We start from the raw sequence: 21,376 nt of genomic DNA on the forward strand, positions 1-21,376 counted from the left end.
AGGAGATTGTGACAAGGTGAGGGTCAGCCTCTTTTCCCACCTAACGAGCAATACAACTAGAGGGAATGGTCTCAAGTTGGGCCAGGTGAGGTTCAGGTTGGATATTAGGAGAAATTTCTTCTCCAAAAGAGTGATTAGGTGCTGGAATAGGCTGCCCAGCGAGGTGGTTGACTCATGGTTCCTGGAGGTGTTCAGGAAGCAATTAGATGTTGTACTAAGGGGTGTTGTTAATGAGGAAATACTGGTGATAGGTGACGATTGGTCTAGATGATCCTGGAGGTCTTTTCCAGCCTAGGTGATTCTGTGAACTATTTGTACAGTGCTGCTTTACGTTCCTGGCACTTGGAGATGCATGCTTTGGCTGTCATATGAAAATATCTGAGGATTGAAATGCAAAGTTGTGGTGGTGCTCTGTGTCTGGTTACCAGGTGGGAGATGTTGCCCCACTGGGGGACGCAGCAAGGTTGAGTACTTGCTTACTGAGAGCTTTGATGCAACTGGGTTGTGTTTTCTTTACCTTGGAAGTTTTTCCAGCAAGGCCTGTAATGGGAAAGCACTACAGACTATGTACTGCAACCCAAATCTGGAGCCACAGTTCCCTAGATAACTTCAGCCTATTGTAGCTGCTCTTGGTTAGCCAACATTTTTTTCAGGTTATGGAAGAAATTGCCAATTTTGTGTTAGGAAATTTAAAATGTGGGTATCAGAACGGTATCTTCAGAAAAGCAGAAGCATTGTTTCCATGTGTGATATAGATAACTGTTTCTATTATCTGCTTAAAAAATACAGGGACAGGTGTATATTACAGTGAAACAGACATTTCCATTTTTTCCTTTAAGGGAGAAGAGTGGCATGTTTTCACTTTAGAGGTTGATTTTTACTTATTAGAGCTATCCTCTTTTTATGTGTAGTAGGTTTGGCAGTCTTTTTAGCACAAAAGTTTGTCACTTCTTTGAGACATATTAAATGTATTAATGATATTATAAGCATCAGTAGAGTCTTTAAACACAAAGATAGTTAGTGAGCTCTTTTGAACATTAGAACTCTGCCAAGTAATTTAAATCAAATAGGGGCCTACATTTAAAGTAAAAGAAAATCTTTGTAACTTAGTAAGTTTGTTTCACTGTTGTTTTTCTGTCATTCAGATGTAGTTCCAGGTGAAGAGAAATTAATGTTTTAAGTTCAAAGAAATTATACAAAATATCTGAACTTGAAAGTTTACATTGTTCTATGTGTGTTATGTTTTGGAACTTTGAATCATATATTTAAATTGTAAATAGTGTTTTGGAAAAAATAATCTTCTGTTAATTGCATTCAAATCTATGTGTGTGGGCTGAGACCTGCAGGGACCGATGTACAGCTATGCGTATGTGGCAGATTGCAAATGCAGTAGGACAGACTGAATATTTGTACACCAAAAAATGGAGAAGTGAGATGCTTCTAGTTTGGATTATAACAGATAAACAGCAGCTGAACACGAGCTGATAACATTTAAACCGTATTCTACTGTGCTATATGAAATTTGCTGGGTTTGGTCCCTGCTAGCTCAGGCACGTTGGAGTTTGGTACTGGTTAGTGGTAGAGAGTTTTTCAGCCTGGTACTTGTTTCAGGAATGAAGCTGTGAGCATTGTCATAGAAATAATCTGTCTTGGGTTTGTTTTTTGTGCATGTTCCATTACAAACACTTGCAGTAATTATGGAATCAAGAGTGAATGCGACAGCAGTGGTGTGCTGGAATTTCTTTTGGCTTCTCTTGCTATAGAACACAGTATTTTAGGAGCTTCGCATTACTCAAGCTGCCATGCAAAACAAAATAAGCATTTAACAGCCCTGTCTTTTTTGCTCTTCTTGGTACAACATCTCTCTCCCTTCTAAGACAATAGGGCAAAATACAATTTAAGGCTGCAAATTTTGGTTTTTCAGCTTGTTACAAAATGCGTTGCTAGCAGATAGAGTGGTAGTTCCTAGCTACTTAAACTGAACTCTCCTGTGATCTCTGTGGGGTTTGTTATCCTTTTTGGGAAAATGTTGGTTTGTGAATTGCTGAAGCGTTTCCTTTATCTTGTACTTAAGCATTTTAAAGAAGTGAATATTGTTTCTTCTTTGTGTAGATGCCGCTCAACCTCACTAACGCATTGGCAACAGCAAGACAGCTCTTGGCTTACACTGTTGAAGCAGCAAATTTTTCTGATAAGATGGATGTTATTTTTGTGGCTGAAATGATAGAGAAGTTTGGAAGATTTGCAGAAAAATATAAAGAGGTAACTGGATAACTTGCCATTGCTTTAAAGATAACCAAAGTGTCGTATAGTATTCTGAGCAGTGAAGCCTTCTCAACAATAGGTGCAGGCACCAAGTTAGTGGTTTATCAGATTCTATTCCATGTTTTTGTTTGTTTAGTAGGTCCCTGAAGTTGCTGACCCATGGTCACAGACTTTGCATTCGCGCTGAGATCATCCAGCATTCACTGGACCTGTAATGTGAGTAACACCTCTGGTCAGCACTGGAGCAGGGAGATAGGTACAGTAAGTCTGTTTTTATTTACTATGGAGTGGGTCACACAGGTTTTCATTGGTATGTTCTTATCTAAAAAGATGAATAATGAAAGCCTCAGAGATCCTCTCAATAATGAATAAAACAAGACTTATATTCTCCCCTCCCACCATGGTAGGATGTCTTTATTCAGTATTGAGCTGTATCTCTAAGGTTTTCAGAATTCCTATGTTTCGAAGGATAAGATAAGACATTAAAATAAAATCTTAGAGAACGCTCATTGTTGGGGAGAAAAGTGTGAGTGATGAAATAGTCCCACCGGTGGGCAGGAACTCTCTGTTTCACTGCTGAACAGAGGTTATATTGATCTCACTCTACAGTGCGTGTTGGGCAGTTGTAGTCCACAATGCCTTGATTTTAAACTTGCACAAAAAAAAAGCTACCAAATTTCCCTATCCAGCCCCAGAAAACCATAAAAGCTGACTGTAAATTCTTCACAGACCTCCTTGGAGAATTTTCAGTCTACAATTCGTTTTTACAATCGTAGCTTGCAATTTTTTTGGGTACATCTTGCAATTATACGGGCAGTTCGTTAAATGGCTGATTTTGTATCCAGCTGAAAGCAGAAATATTTTAGAGTGCTGTGCGATTTGTTACATTATAAGGATACTCTTTTCTCAGCTGTAATTTATTGTCTGTAGAGCCGCACAATCTGGCAGTGATTTGCCATGTTTAAAGGTAATAAATGATATGGAGGAAAAGCAAAAAGTTAAACTTGTTGGTAACTTCAGACTTATCTTTCATTTTTTTAATCTTAATTGGTCTGATTTTAAATCAGCCTTGTTTTAATCTGTTGAAAGGATGTGAGTGCAGTTTCATTTAATACTCTACTAGTTAGGAAGACTGACGTATTTCTTGTTAGCATCTCAATCTGCAGAACTCTTAACTGTGGAGATGATGCTGTAGTCACTTTAGTTTGCATTACAGTGGCTGTTCTGAAGTACAGATACTGTAAATGGTAAAATGTTTCATTTAATACTTTTTCATGTGAAAAGAAGAAGCTGAAGACAGTTTTCAGTAGATTGTCGTAAGTTAGGTTGTAATTTGAAAAACCTACGCATACCTTAAGGTAAAAGATATTTAACGCATGCGTCCTGTGATTTCAGGGTCTTAACACGGATAATGTATTGAAAAAACACTATCTGTGTAAATGTATGAGGCGTGGTACCTATCTTAAAGTAATAATAAGCATCGTCTTCAGTTAATTTGTTCAATCTGCTCTTGAGAATTCAACAAAAAGGGCTTCAGCCTGCAGATTTTGCTTCATGCTGTTTGTTAGTTTTTGAATGTTTATTGTCTGTAGTTTCTGTCCCTAAAAACTCAACTCCTAAAGCAGTTAATATTTTTATGTTAACATTTTTGCCTTTATTTTTAAAGATTTAAAAAAGGAGAACAATCTATTATGTTATTATCTTGCTAGTGATGTTCTTAAAATAAAAATAATAATTTAAAAAAGAAAATCTGGATGTAAAGGAAATCTTTTCCCTACACAACCTTATATTCTTTATATAGAAAATTCCAGTCCCAAAGTTTAGAATGGCTTTTCATTCAATTCAGAGTACATGCATTTTCACTTCTGGTGCAGCGTTTGTCACTTTCTAAAATGCTATGAAAAATCTAATGTAGGCCAATGTAGACACTTGCTAGTTTTATCAGAGTTGTGGTCTACATGAAGGAATTCAGTTTGTTGGTTTGTATTTCATTGTACCGAAGACCAGGTAAGATGCATGAGCAACAACTTTAACAGTGTAACTAGTAGCTTGAAATCAACTCTGTTACCTGTGGTTACTTGCCATCTCTCATGAATAGCTTGTGACCTACAAGTGTCCGTGTAAAACTGAAGACAGGCAATGAAGGAATCAAAGAAAAGGCAGGCATAGCAAAAGTAAGAGAAGCAGAAGGACTGTGTGCTAGTTCTTCCGGTATTACTCCTTTCTTTTTCTACCATATGTGCAAACTATACCGTAGCTGATTTATGGTTATTTGTATTTATTTTAAGTTTAAATTTGCTAATTGTTTAAAAGAACAATTTACAATCAATGTAGAACTTGGGGTATTACACCTTTGAATCTTAATGAAATACCTGTATTTTTCAAGTTTTCATTCTATAAGTATAATGTAAATACGCAAATTGCATTGGTGTGATATTTGGGTGGATGTCTAAGTATTTCAGCATCTGGTCTTGACAAGTGGTGCTCGAAATAAGAATGGCTGATTCTATTTTGCTTTTTATGTTGACAAGTAGCATTGCATTTTCTGATGATTATTCTCTTTGATGCATGTTATCAAAGATGCAGAATAACCTTATTTCTTTTTCTTGTTAGCTTGGTGACGTGATGGTGGACATAGCAAGTAACATTATGTTAGCTGATGAACGTGTTCTGTGGATGGCACAAAGGGAATCCAAGGCTTGCACTAGAATTGTACAGTGTCTACAGAAAATTGCTATGTATCGGCTTGCAAATGGAGCTCAAGTTTATTCTACTGTAAGTATAAATTTGTTTAGAAAACATTTTGGTGATTATTTTTCTTTGCTTAGTAGAACTTGATGTTATCTAAAATGTCTGCTGTTTTTACATGGAGAAGAGAGAAGTATTCTGAATTCCCTTCCAGATACACAGGAATAGTTTTTCGTTTTTTTTTTTCCATACTGTTACAGTTGAGAATCCCTTAAAGATTATTTGTTATTCTTCTTGTAATGCATACGTTTTTACTGTTAACTTTTTGTTGCTGTTCTTGTCACAGTATTCTCCAAATATTGCTCTTGAGGCTTACGTAATAAAGGCTGCTGGGTTCACTGGGATGACGTGCACCGTATTTCAGAAAGTGGCTACATCAGACCGTACAGGACTCAGTGATTATGGGAGAAGAGATCCAGATGGAAATCTGGATAAGCAACTAAGTTTTAAGTGCAATGTTTCAAATACGCTGTCAAGCCTGGCTTTAAAGGTTGGTTATTCATTGTTTTCCCCACTGTCTTTGTAATGATATCGTAAATATGAATCACTTGGAAAGCAAGCTTATATTCCGAATTTCTACTGTTAAAGTAGCATTCTTTATGCTTCATTCCGGAATGACTGTGACAAAAGATAATTAAAATGACAAGGGATAATGTCATTTGATTTTGGAGTAATTTCTTAATGGACAATTTTTAATGAATGGGTGGAGTTTTCCTTATTAATATGTGTTAAGTGGAAAGATTCTGTGTTTCAAAAGTAGGGAAATTGAAATTCTCCCTAGGTCATAATAGTCCTTGTCTTTTATTTTGCTGTATTTTAACCTTCATTACATATTACATGACATATCAATCACCTTACAGTGTTAATCCAACTAGAAAATGGTACATGTGCATGGACTTGCAAATGGAAAGGCTCATTTTATTTGTGTATTTTAGGCATGTGTATTAATGTATTTATTTTAGGTGTGTACATGCCCACACAAATGCACATCGGTGTATCAGAGTGATAGAATGGCTTGCACACCAGCTTGCTTTTATTACTTACTGTGCTAGAACGTCACTGCAGGATGCATATTTAAAATACTTGTGTAATTCTATGCAATTTACAGGCATGCACCCTTACCAATATATCATTTATGTACAATGTAACAAAACTTTATTGGGTAGAGTGCTTCATTTTCTATGACACTAATGTGCAGTTACAGGAAATTGTGCTTTGCTATATATATGTGTTCCCACCTGGCCTTGGTTACTGCTTCTAGTTCCCAAAAGTCTGGAAGTTGTTGTAATAAGTTACTGATTTTTACTTCAAATTTACTAGCTGTAACAATTAAGGCAATTAAGAATCTTAGCGCTTTTTTTCCCCTTTTGAAAAAGGGATAAGACTTTTTAAAGATCCAGGCCTTCTACTGTAGATTATTTGGAAGCACTGTCAAATAAGTTCACTGCAGTGCATTCGTTTCTGATAGTGTTCAGGGGGAGGAGTTGTTAAATGAATGTCTGTAAAGGAAATTTCATTTTCTCCTCAAAACTTTTACAATCTCTTTATTTCTAGAATACTATTATAGAGGCTTCTATCCAGTTGCCAGCTTCCCTTTTCACCCAAAAGCAAAAAAGAGAAATCAGACCAGCAGATGAGTCTGTCTACAAGCTTCAGCTTATTGCATTTCGCAATGGAAAGCTTTTTCCAGCAACAGGAAATTCAACGAACCTTGCTGACGATGGGAAACGTCGTACAGTTGTGACACCAGTCATTCTTACCAAGATAGGTATGTTTTTTGCTGTTACATTTTTATGATTTTGAGAAACTTCAATTGACTTATTTGTATTGTTTGTGCATATCTGAAAAATGAGAGATTTTTTTTTAGCATTTGACCTGCTGAGAAATTTATGTGCAAATACATTTATTTTGTAATAGATGGTTTAAACCCAGCCAGTCACCATGTTCCTATCAACGTGACGCTGCGGCGCATTGCGCACGGAGCAGATGCTGTTGCAGCTCAGTGGGACTTCGATCTACTGAACGGACAAGGGGGATGGAAGTCTGATGGCTGTCGCATTCTTCTGTCTGATGAAAACATTACTACCATTCAGTGCTACTCCCTCAGCAACTATGCAGTTTTAATGGTATGACGCTTAACATTACCTGTTCTTTCTGGAACTTAAAATTATTGGAACCACAATTGTTTTCTGTTCTTGTATGAAAGTAAGTGTTCCCTTGTTCCTTTTTACAGAAAACTAGACGTAGAAATCTTCAGTTGTTGCTTCTGTAAATACAAGTTTTCATTCAATACGAGGATTAAGTGGAAAGCTGTCAAAGTGGAATTAATTGCTGAGTGTATGAGATAGAAGTAACTTTTTGCATAAAAGTACTGTAGGAAAGAAGGCATTCTCATGAGCTATATAATCAATGTGCTTTCATGAACTTTAATAATGACAGTTCAAAATAAAGAACAAGTAGCGTTGGAGAAAAAATGGTCTGGATAAAATTTGTTAACTAAATTAATGGTTCCCAGGTTGTTGGGTTGTTTTTCTTATAGTCCATAATTTGTAGCTGTTTTGCTGCAAATAAGCTACTTGCTTAGTAGTATGTAGGTCCATTACCAAAAGAAATCAATTGAAAAAGTGAAAAAAAAAAAAACTATCTAAAAATAAAACTTTTTAAAGTGATGCTTCGAAGAGCATTATCTCAACTTTAACCTGTGTGTATTGATGTCAGTAAAATAATTAACAAGTTCTAAAACATAATGGTAGCTGAATAAAAAGTGAGTGAGGCGCCTTCATTTCCTGCTCTTCAGTTAGGAAGTAGGATTTCTTTTTTGTTCCCAGAGCTCTTCAGTTTGCAATTTTGCTTGGGAAGCTTGCAGTTTACAGCCAGTGACTGTTAACCTGCTCATCAGTCATCACCGTGTATAAAATGTGATACCATAAAAGTGGTAAACTAGTAAGAAACAGGGTGAAATTGTAAAAGCTTTAAGAAATAACTGTTTGCTTGCAAAGTGTAGTTCTTGTATTCTTTAGAACTGAATTAAACTTCGTATGTAGGTGTTGTATACATACAAAGAGAGATTCTGCTTAAAATTGGTCATGTTTCTGCCACCTGGAGGAAGAAGAATGAAGGACATACTTAATCTGCAGCCGTAAATGACTTTCTGAATTTACATATGGCATGATTGCATCAATATCTACATATATTGTGAGACATATAAAAAACTGCTGACAATCAGAAGTCAAAAAAGAGGATGAGGCAGCTTTCATCCTTTTCTGCCAGTGTCTGTCATTCTGTGTGTGCTCAGAACTGGTATTCTGTAAATATTATCTAATGCCCAAAGTGTTGGACAGTAGAGATAGGAGAGGATAGGTGAAAGAGAAGGAAGACCAACTCTCATCTGTGAAGCTGTCCCATGCACGTAGTTTAAAACACTGCAGAACTTCTGGTTCTCTAAGTAGCTGCCAGAGGTGGTTTCATAATGCCTGTGTATTATTTAACTGAAAATTAAAAATAACTAAAAAGGCCGTGATAGGCTGTTTTCTTAATAATTCTCATAGTGGTACATAAGCCTAGATTCAGGTCATTGGCTCTTAGAAAATTTTGGGGTTTTTGTTTTAGAGGTTGGTTTTAAATCAACAGTTATCATTAACATCAAATACATAAACAGGAGTGGCAACCAGGGGTCTGAAAGCAGTATCCATCATTCTGGCTGCATGGCTTATGGCTAATAACCTGAGTTATTTCATTATTTATTCTTCTATACCTATTTAAAATAAAAGCAGATGGAACGTAATGGTCTGTCTGTATACATTTCAGAACGTAATGTAAGTCCTTTCTGATAAGGAAGCTGTATTTGAGTGCCCAGTTTTTTAATCTGGTGATCTAGGAAAACAGAGGTATAAAAATTTGTATTTATTTCGCAATTATTTAAACTACTGCTTAATAATGGAACAGATAACCAGGAGACTCATCTGAAATCTCATTATTATATATATAGTACTCCTCCTGCAATGGAGGGGAAAGTAAAAACAATGCTTCTTGAGAAGAAACTCGGTACTGCTGGGCTGTAAACACACCAGTGTTAATGTCATCTCTACTGTTGTTCTATTGACATTTTATGAACAAATTATTATTTAGGATCAGTTTAGCTCAAAGATAACACTGTCTGCTTTCCCACTCCTTTTAGTAGGTATGATGAAAAACTGACGGTGCAGTCAGTGAGAGTTCTGTTGATCTTGTGGGTATTGGGTCAAGTTGAATTTTCTCAAACGTTTTAGAAGATTATTTTAAATTTTGTGATTTTGTAGCTTTTGTTCTCTAAACGTATACCAAATGATACATGACATCACGCTACCTGTCACCAACTTGGAAATAGCAACTGGAATTCTCCAATGGTTTTTGTTCTTGAGTAGTCATCAGTTGTTTGACTTTCACTCATACTTGTCACAGCAGTGGGCACCTAGGGATCTCCAGGTGGATATTGGGTAGACCACAGGCAGCGTTAGGTTCAGATAACACTGGCTGCCCGAGGTATAATGTGTTATGATCTTTTCCAAAGCATTGTCTTCCAGGTGCTAAAAAAACAGAAACAAATACATAAAAATCAAACTGACAGTCTGATTAAATTAGTTTGGAGTGAGGTTGGTGAGTTACTTAGGAATAACAAATTTATATTCTGATAAAAGAACAATTGAAGGAGTACTGAATACACTGCCAACTCTAATTTAATTGTAATCCTTGATTGAAAGAGCTCTTCTCCTGTCTGTGATATCAGATTACCCATCTTAACCTTAAAAATATATTGTTTATCACTGTGACTTTTCTCAAAGCAAACTGAAGCTTCCTCCTAATGTTCTGTTTTTTTTGTGAAGGCTGAATTTGTTCTCCTTTTCTTCAGCACACATTTGAACTTGAACAGCACAACTCTTGAAGTTTGAGTGACTCACCATTTGTAGCTAGAAGTGTTTCTGTATACTGTCTATTCTGAAAATAAAGGAATAGGGTTTTTTTCACTGATATTAGTTAGGCAAACATATTTCATTCTGTGCCAGAAGATACTGAAACATTTTCTTCAAAGTTTTACCATTAGGGAAACAGTCCTAGTAAATTGTTTCAACCTGAGATGAAACTTACCTACTGCGTAGAATTCCTATTTTTTAACTTTTCTTGTTAGTTAATGAAACTGTCACTTATCAGATGTTGCTTAAAATATTGCCATGCTTTAACACTGCATGATTCCATTTCATACTTAATCCTTGAGGGATACTTTGACCAGCAGATTCACCAAATTTGAATGATGCTCAAGAGGTGCTCGAATCTTGAGTTATGAACTATATCTATTGTAGTCAAACTAGTCAAAGAGTAGCATTCAAGTTGGAAGCTCAAAACGTCATTTGGTGCAGTTATTTGCTTAAAGTTGGATCAGCTTTGAAGTTGAATTATGTTGCTCTGGGTCCAGTATTTTACATCTGTCATCAGATTTTATTTTCCTACATCTTGTGAGAATTTTCCATGTTGCCAGTAATATCAATTGCCTCTCCGTTTTATCAGTTCAGCTTCAGAGAGTTTGACTTGTCTTCATAGCATCCACGTAGATAGCTCAATATAATAATGTGATTTCTCATTAGAATGACTAGTCCAATATAATAATACTGATTTTTGACCCATGTTCCTTCTCAGAGATGAACAAATCTAGCCTCTTCAGCTTCATTGTGTGTTTCAGCCTGCTAAAGTATCCGACGATACTTTGTTAGACTTGTACCATCTGTTCAGCGTCTTTCTTATACTAGGCAGCCTCCAACTGAATGTGGTTCTGCAAACATGGTTGCGCAGTGCTAAGCAAAGGGGAATAATGACTTCGATGAATCAATGTTGCATTTTCTCTAGTACAGTGAAGTGTGGCCTTGGGCTGTAGTGTATGCTGCTGACTTGTGTTCAAATTCTGTCTACCAGCACCCTTAGGCTCTTCTTTCTTTGCTTTCTCTTCAGTCCAGCACCTAGCCCATACTGTTGCATTCATGGGAGTTACTCCATCCCAGATGCAGAACGCTTAGCTATTCCTTTGATGAAGTTCATGACATTTCCCAGCCCATTACTCTGTCCCTCGGAATATCCTCCAGCCTGGTGATCTGCTCTCCCACTTCAGGATCGTCTGCAAACTTGCTTTCTCCTAGGTTGTCTAAGTTATTGAGGATGTTAATCTTCACTAGAACACAGTGTTATTCTACACACTATACAAACTTTATATGCATCTTAAAAATAATAAAATTTATTTTGTCAGAATCGCTAACTTGTCTCTGAATTCCTACATACGTGGCATTTAAGTCTGCTATAAAATGTGACTGCATTTATAACATTGAGCCAGAACAGCAGGTATTTGTGAGGTATGTTAAATAACTGGGGGAGGCAGTGGGGACATAGTATTTTATGTATAGGGTTCCTCTTAATTCTCTCTGTATTTTTTTCCTCTCTCATTCCCACAGAATAAGGAGATGGATTAATGTTACTTTTGGTTTTGTTGTTAGGACTTGACAGAAGCTGAATTATATACACAGTCAGCTGATCTTCTGCATCCGGTAATTTATGCCACTGCCATGGTTTTGCTTATGTGCCTACTGATGATCATAGTCAGCTATATATACCATCACAGGTATGAATAGCATTAAAGACTAAACAGCTGCTTTCTTAGTGCTTAAAACAACCTTTTCTTTCTGTTTTGAACATGACATAGTAATCTGTATCCATATTCCTATAAAATTTGTTGATGCAAACTAACCATTAAGAAAGCAGCTACTTCATTTCTTTTTTGGTGTGATAATTTAGCTCTTATAACCATGTATCTCTTTAATTCTTCTCTTTTCCTTCGTGGTGATGGAAATGACTGCTCTCGAAAAATGACAGTGAAATTAAAGAAAATGTTCAACTTTTTACATTTGTGTTGACATACAAGCTTGAAGCCTAACATTTTTTTGAATCAAGCCCAGAATAGTTGCATAAAGCTGGTTAATAGAAGGGTGTGTTAATTTCTTATAATAAAGTCCAGAGCTTGTTTGATTGCAAAATACATGGTAGTCAAACAATCATTAACAGTAATTATATCTCATTTAACATGACTGTATCTTTATAGTTTCTGGAAGACAATAATGCAGCTGTGCTCTATGTTTTTATGTTGTCTAACTTTATTTCTTGTTTAACAGCATGATCAGGATCAGTGTAAAAAGCTGGCATATGCTAGTTAACCTGAGTTTTCACATTTTCCTGACCTGTGTAATGTTCATTGGAGGTGTAACTCAGACCAGGAATGCCAGCATTTGCCAAGCAGTAAGTAAACACAGCAGCAAAAGAAAATAAGATAAAATTATTCCCAGAAAATCATGTTAAGATTTTAACTCTCCCATCATTTTGCTACGGAAAGTGAAGCTTTAAATATGAAAAGTTGATATTTTGAGGTTTATTTATTATAACAATGAATATTTTGGAATTGTGCTTAATATCATTTGAAAAAATTAGGTATGTTTCATTTCTCTGTATTCATATACACCCCATTGCTTCCTACAGAACAGTAGTGCTGTACAGGCATTTTCATCAGGATGCTAAATTTAGACAAAGAATCATTTTTTTCTGCCTTAAAAATGTGTCTTGTTCTTGGAAAACCAGAGAAATACTTCAGAAGAGCAGCAGATTTTTTTTTTTTTAGCCAGAAATGCTATCACAGAAATAGCTTTACACTACAGTTTTATTTTTGAGACTTACTGCTCTCTGTAACGATTCTATAATAAGTATGTGACACTTACAGACCACATAAAAACTGATTTCTGCAAATAGAAACATCATTATTTTTACTGCCCCAGGATAACTTAAAAGGAGGAAATGAGAAGTGTTTGAAGTCAAAGACCTGTACTTTCTCTAAACAAACAGCTTTTATCAGGACTCCTGTTTTGTGATAAACCTTCTTCTGAGATTGAGCCATCTATCATTCCATTGCCGTGTTTCAGTGTTACACAGTTTCTTCTTGGGAATGATGTCAGTGGAAATTTTTAAAGTGTTTTCTTTTCCTCCTGTGATTCCTGAAAGTTTTTAATCCTTTACTATGATGTTCCATAATGCTTTTGTTTGAATTCACAATTATTAGATTGTGGGTTGAAAGCATTGTAGCAAATGGTCTTTTCTTGAACTGAAATTTTGAAAATTCAAGTTTTATGCAAGTCATATAGTAAGTGATAATTTCGTAGCTTGGTAAGGTGTAAATGCTTAGGGGTTTATTTTTATTTTTTAAGGTTGGGATAATTCTCCATTATTCCACTCTTGCAACAGTACTGTGGCTGGGAGTGACATCTCGTAATATTTACAAGCAAGTAACCAGAAAAGCTAAAAGATGTCAAGATACTGATGAGCCACCACCTCCACCCAGACCAATGTTGAGGTGAGCCTGTTGTTTGTTTGTGCGACCCTGTCTGCCACATCACCATGCTCATATTCTGACCAGAAATTATAAAAGTCAGTACTGTTTTTTCCAAGTGCCATTCAGTTCTCTTCCATATTTCTCTCTTTCCAAGGGTTGTTAGTGAGGACGAGGTGAAGGATGCTTGGTCTTATCATGTTACTGTTTCAGCGTCGCTTCTGAGGCTTTGATTACAGCTTTAGGTTGGAACACTTTCCATTAAATTGTCAGAGGGGAATGATCGTGGAGAATTTTGTTACCAGAAAATTAACAAACACTAGTGTTAAAGTATAGTTTAATATATTTTTTGAGAATGGCAGGCATTATCAAATAAAAGTAGTGTTCTTTGTAAAGCATTCCTCTTTAGAATATTTGTTTCTAAAATCACTGAAATGGAGCAAACTAATTATCTGTGAAATTCCCCTAATGAAGTACTTCTAATAGTAAACATTAATGTAACTTATACATATAGCTCACTGAGCCTCCAGATATTAATTAAAAACTGCTAAGCTCGAATTCTCCACAAGGTGGCAGACATTGATTAACTTTTATTAGTTAAGCAGGCAAGTATTTAGGAAACTTAATTTTGAAGTACAGAAGCAGCAGGAAATCAGAACCACTTTTCTAAGTATCAGCTAAAATGTGCAGTACAATGTACAAGCATATAGAAATACTGCATGCGTGAGCCAGAAGGTTAGTATTTATACCACTGAGCATTCCCATTGTGTTATTTAATTTGGTCTATTATATTAAGAAAAAGAATCTGTTCTATTGTAGGATATGATGTGTGCCTTCCAGCAGGGTACTGAATGGCCATTTTAACATCTGTTGCAATTTTTTTTCCATCCACTATTACTATATGCCATTCTTTCTCTGGCAGACTTTCTAGTAACATTCCCAGCCTCACGGGCTTAGTTCTGTGTAAACATAAACATACACCTCTTCAGATCTGGACACCTCATCAATAGCTCTGGTGAGAAGTACAAGAACAGGGCAAACACAGTTAACGTACTCTCAGATTATTCTGTCTCTGCAGATCAGGATTTCCTGAATCAATGTGTGATATTCTTGCTCAGCAGCTGTGGAACAATTTTTTTTCACTCAGCTGCCTATTAAATTTGTGCTCAAAACAAGCCTCCCCATTAGTGGCAGAAGGCAAGGACTTCTGAACAGGAGTTTATTGTTTGTATGTAACCAGTCATTTATTATTTTCAGTCCTTCTGTTTCTTGAATTGAAAGATACAAAACAACCAATTCAGTATTCGCCTCTATGCTATTTAGATTCTTCTTCCCACGTGCCTTTTCAGGATTATGAAGGACATTTTAAAATGGACGAATTAAAACCCTAGTAGATGTACAGGGATATACAGTTTTCTTCTCATATGTCATATACAAGTTATTCTGCTTTGCATTCTTTGTGTTTAGAAAAAGTCCACTCTGCAGTTGTTAGGTAGACATTATGCATATGCAGTGATCTTCAGTTCCTGTAGGTCCTTCTTGAGAGTGGCCTTCATATCCATTAATGATCCTTCCCACTAGCACAGATAAGCTTTGTTTTGTATTTTGGAAAGTTCATTGCATGTAAGATAATATTGTTGATGATGAGCTCTGTTCTTTGTGTTAGTACAGCTTTGTCACAGGTCATAAAAAAGGTAAAAAAGACTTCTGAAATTGATTCAGTGGGTTTTTTTTGAAAGCCAATGTATAGGGTAGAGAGGAGTTCAAGGCTGACTGCAAACATGGTCCTTCAGTACAGCAGACTGAACTACATCTGCAAACAATCCTAATTACCTTACTGCCCCACTAATAACAGCTTGTCTTGTGTAGAACCAGCTTAAACTGGCTGTTTGTTTGAATAGTGGTGTATGTTTGAGGCAGTGATTTAGTAATTTGTAACGATAGATGAGTTGAGTAAGGTCTGCCACAAAGATCTGTTTTGTCTGGCTTTCTCCTCGTAACTATATCATGATACTGAATAAACAAGTGACAGAACATGATCCTTGTTGGATTGGGCAACAAAGTGATATGCTTAGTCTACTTGGATTTCCAGTGAAGACTTAATTTATATTAGATTGTTTTGTGTCTTGAGTTAGATGGCTATAACTTCTGGCAAATAGTTTGAAATGCAGTGGACAAATGCAAGGCAGCAGGAGTAAATATTTGTTGTTGACAAAACAAACTACCCATGCATGTACCACAAAAGTAGTTTTCAGTGCATGTTCTGATCTGAATTTGGACAGGATTAACATAAAGTGCAGTACAGAGTGTCATTGATTGGTATGATTGTTAGCAATTATTGATCTGCTACTAACAAATTCAGCGTGAATTCCTGGAAATTGGAATAAAAAGTTAAAGGTGGATCCTCTAACATTATATGCTCTTATGTTTCTGAAAGCATGTATTTTTCATGAACACTACCACAGGGAAGCAGGACATGTATGATACAAGTTTAGTCCTTTTAAAACAAAACAAATGACCAATTGTTGTGGCTGATCTTCAGAAAAGTATCCATAACATCAAGCAAATTCATCTTCAGGAACTCTTTCTTTCTAAGTGTCCTTATTCTTTTGTAATAATTTACAACTTCTGACTGCCAGCTTTTGCTTCTCCCTTCTAACTTTATGTACCTTGTCTGTTTAGTGCCTCAGAGGGAAGTTAGTGAGGGAGAGGTGGTTTATATCGAGGGGGAAAAACTGTAGTGAGGAAGACTTGGAAAAGTTGGTTTTGCTGGAGCCCAAACCCAATTCACCTGATTTTTTTTTCTTCAAGAAATGGTATATTTCTAGAATCCTGGCAAGCTCTTTCTCCTTTCCCCTAGGGTTACTGAGTAAAATCTATTGCCATTAAGCAATCACTGATATATTAGTTTAACTTTTTAGGTTCTACCTTATTGGTGGAGGAATCCCTATCATAGTTTGTGGAATAACAGCAGCGGCAAACATCCGAAATTATGGCAGCAGACCTAATGCACCTTAGTAAGTACCATATATCTGAGAGTTCTTTCCTAATGTTCCAGTCTTGCTTTTTGAAATACTACTTGCAATTCTGATGGTTCCAGAAAATGTAATGCAGCCAAGGTCATTTCAAAGTACCATTTTGAATCAATGAAGTATACGTTACTTATGAGAATGTGTTTGTCTTGACTTTGTTTGTTTGTTTGTTTTTTTCCAGTTGCTGGATGGCTTGGGAACCTAGCTTAGGAGCATTTTATGGACCAGCTAGCTTTATAATTTTCATAAACTGCATGTATTTTCTCAGCATATTCGTACAACTAAAACGGCACCCTGAACGTAAATATGAGCTTAAGGAACCAGCTGAGGAACAGCAGCGCCTGGCTACCAACGAACATGGGGAACTGACTCATCAAGATTCCTTGTCGGTGTCACTGGTTTCCACTTCCGCATTAGAGAACGAGCACAGCTTTCAAGCACAGCTTATGGGAGTGGGCCTTACTTTGCTTTTGTACATTGCTCTATGGATTTTTGGAGCTCTTTCCGTTTCCCTGTATTATCCTATGGACCTGATTTTTAGCTGTTTTTTTGGGGCAACATGTTTAAGCCTTAGCGCCTTTCTTATGGTGCACCATTGTGTTAACAGGGAAGATGTCAGGCATGCGTGGATAACAACTTGCTGTCCTGGAAGGAGTACGTATTCTGTGCAAGTGAACGTTCAGCCCTCCAGTTCCAGTGGAACCAATGGAGAGACCCCCAAGTGCACCAACAGTAGTGCAGAATCTTCGTGCACAAATAAAAGTGCATCAAGCCTAAAAAATTCTTCTCAAGGCTGTAAACTAACTAATTTACAAGCTGCGGCAGCTCAGTGCCACTCTACTTCTCTACCATTAAACACAGGGCCTCAGCTTGATAACAGTCTCACGGAACATTCGGTGGATAATGATATCAAAATGCACGTAGCTCCATTAGAGGTACAGTTTCGGACAAATGGGCACCCGAGTCGGCATCACAAGAACAGAAGCAAGGGACACCGTGCTAGCAGGCTTGCAGTATTGAGGGAATACGCGTACGATGTTCCTACGAGTGTAGAAGGAAGCGTGCAAAATGGCTTACCTAAAAGCCGACCAAGCAACAGTGAAGGACATTCAAGGAGCCGGAGAGCCTATTTGGCGTACCGGGAGCGTCAGTATAACCAGTCCCAACAAGATAGCAGTGATGCTTGCAGTACGCTTCCAAAAAGCAGCAGAAATACTGAAAAAACAATTGCTACCAACAACAAAAAAGATATACTAAGGAAACCGATAGTGGTTGAACTTGAAAACCAGCAAAAATCTTATGGCCTAAATTTAGCCATTCAGAATGGACCACTTAAAAGCAGTGGACAGGCTGGACCCTTGCTCACTGCAGACAGTACTGGTAATATTAGAACTGGGTTATGGAAACATGAGACTACTGTGTAGCGTTATCATTCAGTCTGGGACAAATCCATATGAACTGTGATTACACATTCCTTAAAGCTATTAAATACTTCTAAAGACTGTTTACAAATTGTAGGTACTTTATGCAGGGATGGAACAGATAATCTGCCAAGCAAAAGATTGTATGCATTATTATCTTTACTCTTCCTACAAGGATGAACTTTTGGCATTTTGTGATTTTTTTTTTTTTTGAACTATCAATCTTCACAAAACTGTAGAATCACAGAACTGTAGGACTTGGAAGAGATCTCTGGAGATCAGCAAGTGTAACCCCACTGCTATGGCAGATACCCTACAGTAGGTTACAGGTAGGTTAGAGGAACAGTTCCTTCTGTGTGAAATGAAGTTTTTCCCAGATCTCTAGTTACATTAAGCCGTATATTCCCACTTACTTCTCTTCGCAGATGGATGTGAAAGATGTCTAATAAAAAAATAATGAATTTGACTAGTGCCTACAGCACAGATAGGGTATTTAGGATGGAAAGAACTGGCAGGGAAAAGGAGTGTGGATACCACAGGCTTCGAATGTAAAAGATAAAGCCTTTTAACTTAGGTTCAAATAATTTTAATAGTTGCTACTTGTGTATTTTTCCAAAAGGATGTCTTCTGCATATACTTTGTATGCAATGGGAGTCTGATACATTAAAAAAAATCTGTACAGACACAAAAGACAGAGAACAGATAAAACTTTGCAAGTTTTTTATTGCAAGTTTGCTTAACAAACTAACTCTGTTTAATTAAATTCTGACACATCCATATCAAACACTTAGAATCTTCGTTCTGTCTATAGAAAAAGAGTAGCTGACGAACTAAAAGGGTCAAATTAGCTCCATTAGCAGTAGAAAAGGTTCCTCCAGACTGGGCCAAATTAGCACAGCAATCACTTCTTTGGACAGAGTACTGATGTCTCCTGTCTCTGCATCCCCTTACCAGTGACTGGATTGTTACTGCATTTTTCAGCCTTTGCCTTTCTTCCACTTGCTTTTGACTCTCCTGAGTGCAATGCAGGGGAGGGGCCTTTTCTTCATTGCTCTCCCTCTTCTGAGAGACACCTTGGGCCTTGTTTTGAAATCCCCTTCAAAGCTAAATGTGTTTACGGTTTATCTTACCTAGAGCAGAGCCCAGGCCCTGAAGCTGACACTGCCAGGGGTGTGCAGATCAGCCACCAGGGCCATGTGGAGGGTCCACCTCCAGCCAGGTGGTTTCACTTCCCTGGTCCCCCCTTTCTGACCGGTGGCTGAGTGTAGTGGGAGGGAGCAAAGGAGGGGGCTGGTGGGGCTGCTTGTGTGTGCTGGAGGAGCAGCCAGCTGCATCTTGAGTGATGCAGAACACAGCTTCATGCATTTTTATGTTTTACCTGTAACCCTGAAGTCGTGTCCACAATGCATTTCAAATTTGTATTTAAATGTATAATAAATAGTATTTTCCCCAGCAGCCCGGTGTTGCCCTGATTTGTTGTTTTTTAATTAAAGATTATTGCATTTAATGTCATTCTGATTTTACTTCATGTCTGAAAACTGTGAAGTTTCAGTAAAAAAAAAAAATTCAGTGTTTGAAATAGGCAATACATACTGTTCAGTTAATTACATCAATTCTGAAGTTTGTTGAAATGAAGTTATATTCTGTAGAGGTTTGTTGGTTTTTTAAAGGCACCTTGTACAGTCTTTCACAATAAAGTAAATTTTGAAAATTAAAATCATCATAGTTACACTGCAATTCCATTTAAATTAGAATTTTTCTATAACGCTAGTCAAGGCAAACTTTTATTTAAAATGCAATATTATGAAATAGGTTTTGTCAGTTATGATTATAGTTTTCTCTACTTAAATTGCTGACTTACTTAGCAATATAAGCAAGATTGTATTTTGTGTCATCTTAATGCTGTGACAAATGTGAGGTTGTAGGTAATATTTGGAGTTCTACCTGTTCCATTAAGTGATACCCATTTCTCTGAAACCCTTTGTATTAAATAGCAAAAAAATGCTTATATATGACTTGTACTCGGTTGGGCTGCATGCACTTCTCTGCTTGGTTCCCCAGTTCAAACTTCTCTCTTGCACGTTTTACTGTTCAGCATACCTCTCTGAATACAGGCTGAATACTGAATACTGGCTCTGACATTCTCAATATTCAAAGGTGTTGTTCTATAATGCAAGGACTCATCCAGGTACATTTAGTTATTGCTTGCCAGCTCTACTGCACCTCCCTACCAGTTGGTTTGATAGCCTGAACTAGCCTTGTATACAAACAGCTCTGGCAGGACTGTTTCAGTAGGATTTGGGTGGAATTTTTACTTCCTCTGAGTAGTTCCCATCTATGAATTGTCAAAGTGATGCTTTGAGGAGCGTATAACTAACTGAGTTTTAATTGCTGGTCTATTTTACTGGCTGCAAGAGAGTTAGCTTTTAGCTTGTAACCAACCTCAGAACTACCATGTGTGTAGGTGTGCATTTATAAGTATCTCCAGAAAAGCTGAATTTGAACTGAATGTCCAAATACATTTAAAATATTTACATTTTAAACTGTTGGACAAGCTTGTTTAAGCTTCTCTAGACAACTCACTGCTTTTTTGGGGAGGGAGGGGAGCACCAACAACCATTTGGGTCGTTGTTGGAGCTTGTGGTACTGGCTGGTGTTTCCTCTTGGTGGCAAAAATACATTTTCAGCTATGAAGTCAAAATTCTGGTGGCTTGATCATAATGCCATGCGGAGTGTTGCAAGCCTGTCTCTTGATTTAGTAACTAATTCAATGAAAACTGAACTGAGGTCTCTAAGTGTAAGGAAGTGTTCTGTGAGAAGCTGAAATTTAAATCTATCATTACGTAACTAGTGCCAGTATAATTATTGGGGTTTCTTACTTTAGTTGATAGCCCAAACATCACATCTTCCTAAATTAATGCAGCATAGATACCGTGCTGTTTTTTATAGCTACAAATATCTTTACGAAGGCAAATAAGTCCAGCTACTTTGTGTTTTATTGAAAATTGGGTGTGTATGTATATGTAAAAAATATCTATGTAATGTTAACAATTAAAGACATGCCATAGATTATTCTCTATTATCTGAACAAGGTATGAATGACTTAGGGTAAGAGCAGTTATTGTTTAGAAACAGCTTGTCCTTGGCTTTTAACACCTTTTGCATAAATTTGGAAGTAAAAATCTGTTTGGTCCATTTTGAAACTGCCTTAGTTTTAATCCTGTATGTAATACTTCTTCATAGCTTCAAAGTTTGGCTTAAATGTTGATGAGACTGAAAAATAAACTCTGTAAGTATGTAGTATTGAAAGCTGATAAACAACAGCCCTGGTACTTCAAGACAACATGCTTCTCTTGTGTTTCACAAGAAGAATGTTAAATGAAAGAATTTATATAACTAGAAGAATAGGAGGGCGGGTTATTAGGCTGTAAAAAAGTGCAGGTATTATGTGTAAGGAAATTGGAAACAAAATTTTCAAGCTTCCTCATGTTCTTTTCTATGTTCTTTTCTAATAGCTTGTA

General features: G+C 36.8%; 1 protein-coding gene across 1 annotated transcript in view; it reads left to right on the plus strand.

Moving 5' to 3' along the window:
* Positions 1-19,572, plus strand: part of ADGRA3 (adhesion G protein-coupled receptor A3) — a 58,901-nt gene extending 39,329 nt beyond the window's left edge. The window contains exons 10-19 of the mRNA XM_021395752.1: positions 2,113-2,262; positions 4,879-5,040; positions 5,300-5,503; positions 6,568-6,781; positions 6,931-7,139; positions 11,529-11,653; positions 12,201-12,324; positions 13,281-13,426; positions 16,324-16,419; positions 16,616-19,572. Of these exons, the coding sequence (XP_021251427.1) occupies positions 2,113-2,262; positions 4,879-5,040; positions 5,300-5,503; positions 6,568-6,781; positions 6,931-7,139; positions 11,529-11,653; positions 12,201-12,324; positions 13,281-13,426; positions 16,324-16,419; positions 16,616-17,858 (2,673 nt within the window). The 3' untranslated portion in view covers positions 17,859-19,572. The remainder of the gene's footprint in view (positions 1-2,112; positions 2,263-4,878; positions 5,041-5,299; positions 5,504-6,567; positions 6,782-6,930; positions 7,140-11,528; positions 11,654-12,200; positions 12,325-13,280; positions 13,427-16,323; positions 16,420-16,615) is intronic.

This window comes from Numida meleagris, chromosome 4, assembly GCF_002078875.1.
Source record: "Numida meleagris isolate 19003 breed g44 Domestic line chromosome 4, NumMel1.0, whole genome shotgun sequence".
Lineage (NCBI taxonomy): Eukaryota > Metazoa > Chordata > Aves > Galliformes > Numididae > Numida > Numida meleagris.